This window comes from Belonocnema kinseyi, chromosome 10 (genome assembly GCF_010883055.1).
Source record: "Belonocnema kinseyi isolate 2016_QV_RU_SX_M_011 chromosome 10, B_treatae_v1, whole genome shotgun sequence".
In the NCBI taxonomy this organism is placed as follows: Eukaryota; Metazoa; Arthropoda; class Insecta; order Hymenoptera; family Cynipidae; genus Belonocnema; species Belonocnema kinseyi.
In genome coordinates, this window is record NC_046666.1 from 74,612,622 (window position 1) to 74,619,546 (window position 6,925).

At 30.2% G+C, this 6,925-nt stretch overlaps 1 protein-coding gene across 1 annotated transcript in view; it reads left to right on the top strand.

The window, feature by feature from the left end:
- The window catches only part of LOC117181205 (potassium voltage-gated channel protein Shaw), a 139,165-nt gene extending 135,308 nt beyond the window's left edge, over positions 1-3,857 (top strand). Inside the window, exon 5 of the mRNA XM_033373769.1 lies at positions 3,793-3,857. Within this exon, the coding sequence (XP_033229660.1) occupies positions 3,793-3,857 (65 nt within the window). The remainder of the gene's footprint in view (positions 1-3,792) is intronic.
- Positions 3,858-6,925: the final 3,068 nt, after the last annotated feature.

The following is a 6,925-nucleotide window of genomic DNA, read 5'->3' on the forward strand; positions in this document are numbered from 1 at the left end:
GCCTGAAAGGTGGACAAAATGTGTAGCCAGCGAGGGCTCATACTTTGAATAAAATATTTGTTATCATTCTCTTGAAATAAATGTGTTTTTTTCTTGAAAAAAATACCGGTTTCATATGTATACACCTGGTAAATCTTCAAGAAGTGGGAATCGGAATTCGGTAAATTTAAAGAAAAACTTCTAAACTGAAGAAATTGAATTCCAGAGCCACAGAGAATTTTTCGCCCACCCTGAAATTAAAAATGTTCTAAAACTTTTCTTGTTCTTTGTTCCTTGTTTTAAGTTAAATGTAAAAAGAGACTCTCAAAATTTGAATTCTGATCCCATAAATCATTCGAATGAAAAATCGCTGGCATCAAATAACACTTTTTTCTAGCGAATTTCACAAAATTCTACGAATATTTGAAACTTTGAAAATGCTGATTGATGCTTATAGCACGATTTTCAAGAAACCAAAGAACGTTATAATAAGATTTAATAACAAAAAGAAGAAAGACAAGAAAGTCTGAAGTGGTCTCAAAGAGCCATTCACGAAATACGTGAAACATTCTTTAGAAACTTTAAACACCCCTCTCTCCCCACCAGCATGGTGCTTTTGCAATTGCACTTAACATGGAGGATGGTACTTTGAAAGCCCCCCCCCCACGTATTTTGTGAATGACCCCTTAAGGCATAAGAAGATTTTCCAGTTAATACATCAATACCCTTTTTACACGGATTTTATTTTATTCTTTCTCACTTTACGTTGAAACTTTCGTTTTAACTGGAAGGTGCCAATAACTCCACTGCAGCCGATAAACTAGAATAGACGAAACTCGAAACTGAATTGGTTCGCAGCTTCTACAGTAAAAGACACTCCTCCTAGTTAATCCGTGATAAAGGAAAACTGCACAGGCAGTTCCACCCTAAACTATAAATTTTCGTTCGAGAACCCCCAGCTCACTATGATTTGCCATATACGTTTCACTCTTCACTTTGATTCACTTTGTGATCAATAAATATCAATAATAATAGTTTTTGAAAAATTAAAAATCGCTTCACTCATAGTATGTTTTGTAATTTCCATTTTTTCGTTTTTCCCTTAATAGTAGCAATGTGGAACATGTTCTGCTGGTGGAGGATTGAGAGTTGCCGTGTTGAAAAATGTTTTTAAAAGGTCTGGCCCAGGTGCGGCTTTATTTAGACTGCCTATTCTTCAAGTCTAACCTAGGATTGGAATTGATCAGCTAGCCAAGAATACAAAAAGTTCCCATTTCGATCAGATGTTTTGTTTATTTAAAAAAAGTTACATGGTTTCTAGAATGAAATTTTGTAGCTAAATGCAATTATAGTAAAAAATTATTTTTTCCAAGTCATTAAAAAAGTAGAGTTTCGTCCCAAGCTCTTCTGATGAAACTTTAGTCAAGCTTCGACTTCATAACTTACCGTTTCTGTGCCACTTTACTCATTTGATATTTTGTTAATTTTAACATTTGTGTTCCCCTTGATTCATCATTTGTATTCAACTGTTGTTCAAGAAGCTGCACCTGAATAAAATTTTAACTAACAAATCGTGTTTTATTCATGAGTTTGAATCGGGGCCCAATGAGGCCAATTTTTCCCAAACGGTTCAAATTATTTTCTTTAAGAAGGGACACTAGCCAGTGACTGACAGGCCCACAGTATGGAGAAAGTACATTTTTTGGTGCAAAATACGATTCCGGCTAAACCTGTGGCCGATTTGGATTTTTTATTTTTTTAAAGAGCTGATAAAATTTCAAAGAAAATTGTCGAGTCTGATTTTCATTTAGTTTTCCAATTGTTTTATAAATAAATAAATATGACGAAAAAAATCGCAATTTTGCCTATGTGACGTTCCCGGTGCTCGTCAATAATAGAAAAATTGTTGTAATAACCGACGTTTGATAGATTTACATTATATAAAGACATTCCATCATGAAACAATTTAAAAAAATATTTGTTATAAACAAGTTATTTGTAGAAAATGTGTTATCTATAATCCTCAATAATTTAACATTTTTTAATTTATATTGCAAGAAATTTGAATTGAAACAATATTTTAATTTTAAAAATTTCTCTCAAGACTATTCTTGTTAATATTATAAACAAATGTAATAAAGAAATGCATTATTCAGGCATTTGTCGACAAAAAAATTCATAATTTTTTATAAATTTTATGATTTTTGCAACAAGTTTAATAAACAAATCGATTATTTAGGCATTTATCGACGAAAAAACTCGTTTTTTTCAATGTCAGTCCTTTTAATTGGGAACTTTACAATAATTTCAGTAACATTCATAATTAGTAAATTAATTTTATGTTTTTGTTAAACAAGTTTAATTTAAAAATGCAATATTCGGGCATCTGACGGCGTAAATACTAGTTTTTTTCAAAGTCAGTTTTTTTAATTTCAGAAAAGTCAAAGAATCAACCATCACGAAAAATAAGACATATGGTAAAATGATTGCCTGTCATTTATACTGTAGAAAGTTAAAATACAATTTAATTTTTAAGTTCACAGATAAATAGCTTAATCACATTATTGATTTTTAAATTGTATGGTATAAATTTAATGTAAAAGCGTAGGTATTTGCATTTAAAATATGAGGAATAGTTTATTTAAATTCTTCAATTCATAATTTTTCATAAATCTCCAAAAAAAACTGGTATAAATTTGACGCTCAGATATTTTGTGTTTTAAGGGGAATAAGAAGAAGCTTGTCTTACCAATTGAACCAATTTTTGTAGACTATAAGTCTGAATTGTAACACCTAAAAATGCGTATCATCAAAATATGGTCAAAATGTTGGTTGAAAACCTAATTATTTTAAATCTAATATAGATATTTTTCTTCATTATTCAAATAGAATTTCTCGCCTCATCTCGAACTCCGTTGAAAATTTGCAAAGAATTCGAAAAATTGTCTGAAAATCGAAAATTTACGTTTTTTACCAAAACTGCATAAGATACAAAAAAGTCAAATTAATCAAATTTTTTCTATGAATTTTGCATTATTTTTCAGATTTTTCGGAAAATGCATATTTTAATTAATTGGAAAAATAATTAATTGAATTAGAAACAATGGAAAGTATTGATTATTTCAAAAACGTTACTGAAATTTCCGTAATCCGAACAGAAACTGAAAATGCGAGTTAGGTGTACAGAAAGTTCCGTTAAACGTGAACTAAAATAAAGTTAAGTTTTTAAGAAACTTATGAACATATTTTTGCTCCAAAAGCGCTGTTATTTATTAAATGAAGTATAAAATTTAGAGAGCTTTTCCATACAACCTTTAAGAATAAGTATTTTCAATTTTATCAAATTCCGATAATTTGTGGCATCATAATTAGGCAGAACGGCGATGGTAACGCATTCGATTTATTCTATCTGTATAAGATTACATGTTCATTTGGATTATTTTATTCGAAACCTGACTTGAAAACAATAAAAAATTTGGAAAGCACATTTCGATTGTTAGTACCTTCCAGTTTTCGAAGAAAAAATGTGATCATTTGACAAATGAAATAGTTCCTCCTCAACATATAAGACTATTTTGAAATTCTAAATTAAGTCGGCGATACATTTGATCAAATTCACATTAGATGTCTCTATTTACCAAATAAGATTTTATTTTATAAAATGCCTGTTATACGCGATAATTAAAAAATTTGTAAAGCGAAGAGTTGTTAGTGCACACACAATGTTATGAATCAATTAAAAAACTCGAATTTAGGAAGCATGCATGACAGAGTTTTTTTATATAAATAAAAAATGTGTTCCTTATGTTTCAGATGATGACAGGAGAAACTCCAACCTGCGAACCAACGGGACCAAGACAACCGGAGGGTTGGGGTAAGACGGTACCAAGAAATTTCTGCATTGCCGCGATGTACCGAGTTCCCATGACTCAATTTTTAGGAGAAAAAAGAGGGCGAGAGTAAAATAAAAAGAGTAAGAGTGGAATGTGGAGATGAATCTAGTGAGGATCTTGCACGTTGGGTTGAAAGCCGATAAGGGGCTTAGAAGCGAAACCGCAAACAGATTAAGCAAGGAGATCGGACATCCCCCGACCCCCATGTTATTCTCTGACACACACGTTTGAATCGAATGATTCAATCAATCACAATGATAGCGTGCAGCGCACCCACCCACGACTAGGGTATCACTCAAAAGTTTCATATTTTTCTTTATCAAACTCTAAATTAAAAAAGCTTCCCCCGAAATTTAATATCTTCTGTAACATGTTCAAAAGTTTTAGAGGGTTGTTAATCCTGTTAAAATTTTACTTCTACAGCTTTTGAATATTTTTGGAAGCCCTTATATTAGATATGGTATTTTTAAATCAAAGGGAGGAAATAAAACTGATAAGCATAACAAAGATAAAGTTTTTTTTTATTTAAATAGCTAAATTTAAATTAGTAAAGTGTTTCGTACAATTTTCTACCTACTGATTAAACCTGCACGATATTCCAATTTATTTAGCTAAATTTAATATTTGTTGTTCTAAGTTGAAAAATAACACTGGGTGTAATTGAGCTGAAAAAGTAACAAAAGTCTGTTTTTATAAATCTCTTTTTGTTCATTCCAAACTATGAAGCCAAAAGTAATTTTTTGAAATGGACTTTTGATAGTTTTGTTTTTCTTGGCTCAATTGTACCCTGTTGTACATTGTAAAATATTATGTAAAATAGCAGGAATTGTACAGTATAGGGTTTTCAATTAACAATAGATTTTATAGTAAAAAGAAATATGTAACTCTACCTTTTTCAAATTCTTGTCGCATATTTTGCTATTAAAATAATTATGAAAATTTTTCTATGTCGTAAGCAATGTGAAATTGTACAAAATAATTATATTTCCCTGGGCGAAAGTTAATTGAAGGAACCAGTCTCTGATTGTTAAAATACATTTATTGTACAATATAATATAAATATTGTAAAGTAATCAGAATTTCACAATATTGTACAATCTATCTTTCTGAATAAATTTGACTTAATTAAGCTAAATTGTATGAAATTAAAATTGTGCAAAATAGAAGAAAGTTATGAGGAGAAAATTCAATTTATATGAATTGTAATTGAACTAAATTTAATACATAATTTAACTTCTTAATTTAATTCAAATAATTGACTTTAGACAAATTTAAGGTAAGCTAAAGAACATTAAAAAATACACATTAGATAATGAATTCGACAAACTACAAATGAAATCAGAATTATTTGAATTGAATTCCAGTTGAAATAAAAAAACTATTTGAAGTTACGTGATTTTCACCTAAATTCAAGTAAATTGAGTTACATTCAGGTGTAAATAAAGTTGAGTTCACCACAATATTAAAATAAAGAACATTATACATTGTACATGGTGCGTTAGGGTGATAAAAAAACTTTTTTTCAAATTTAAACTGGTTGAGCTTTCTCTTTTTTTATTGTTTTTATTCCCCTAAACTCATGTAAACAATTAATTTACATTTTCGAACTTATTTTTAAGGAAAATCTTAATGTTTCCTTCATTATTTTAAATTTCACTTTAATAATTAATTTTGAAATGTACTTATCGTATTTATAAATCGGCACCCGATATTTAAAATTCGTATAGAAAAATGTAAAGAACGAAAATAATTAATAATAATTTTATTATTCCATCTAAAATCCCTTTTGTATAACGAACAATACACAAGAGACTCTTTTTATCATAGAACATTATTTATTATTGCAACTAAACTTTTGAACGTTACCGAATGAACAATTTTCTCTACCCCTCTAGATTCAACAAACAGCATGAAGGTTTATGCAAATTTTGCATTAAAAAATACTGTAAATTAAACAATACATATTGAACGTTGTACGATCTGAACTTTCTAAAGATGTGCTTTTGTAACATATTTTAAACAAATATTAATTATTTTAACCGACCTTACCGGGGAAGACTACCAATTGTAAATCTAAGTTTCGGTTCATAATTTTTTCAATAAAACCTGATTACCTAGGTATTAATTTGCCAACGCAGTAGTATACACTTCTTCGCCATTTTCAAGAAAATCTACTTTGAAATATTCTTAAAAGGCCATACATAAAGTTTTGGTGAAACCCACTTTTGAACGTCCAGTAGCTCAGGCAGTATTGCTTCGGCTTCACTGCCAGAAGGTTGTGCGTTCAATTCTCGCTGTTTGTAATTTTTAAAAATTTATTTTATATATATTTTTAATTCATTATAATGTTCAGAAATATAATCTATTTCAGTAATCTTATAAAATTATCCAAATCATAATTTTGTAATGGATTTTTTCACTTAGAATTAAGCTCTCAGTAATAAAATTTATAGAAAATAAATTTTTCTTCGTAAAAAAAATAAAGCATAATAAAAAAAATGTTAAATATAGGCAGTGAGATTCGACTACGTAAACTTCTGGCTATGAAGCCGAAGTGTTACTGCCTGAGGAAATTACTGCTTTGGCAAATTAATATTCAGATAAAAAGCTTTCATTAAACAAAATTATGAACGGAAACTGAAATTCACAATTAGCGGTCTCCCCTTGTTAAAGCTATTTCTGTACCTGACGATTAAAAGAAAGAAACAACCTTGTTAAATCAGAAAACGGTTGGGAAAGAGACCTGTGGAGAAAAACAAAGAAGGAAGGGTGAAAAAATCTTTGAGTGGCACCCTAATCGTCACACTGCCTTTGTCCGATCCGTACCCTCGCATTGACACTCCCCTATCACTCGCCGCCCCCGACCAACCCGCCCCCAATAAACCCATCTTTTTCAGAGGTCAGGCTCCGAAAATCGTCGACGTTTGTCTTTGTACTAATGCATTTTACGACTTGTAACTTTTCTGCGGACTAGAGACGAAATGAGAGAAAGAAAACAGAGGAGCCGATAAAAAGAGGTGAAAAAAGTAAAGGGAAGTGCCTGAGGGACGGAG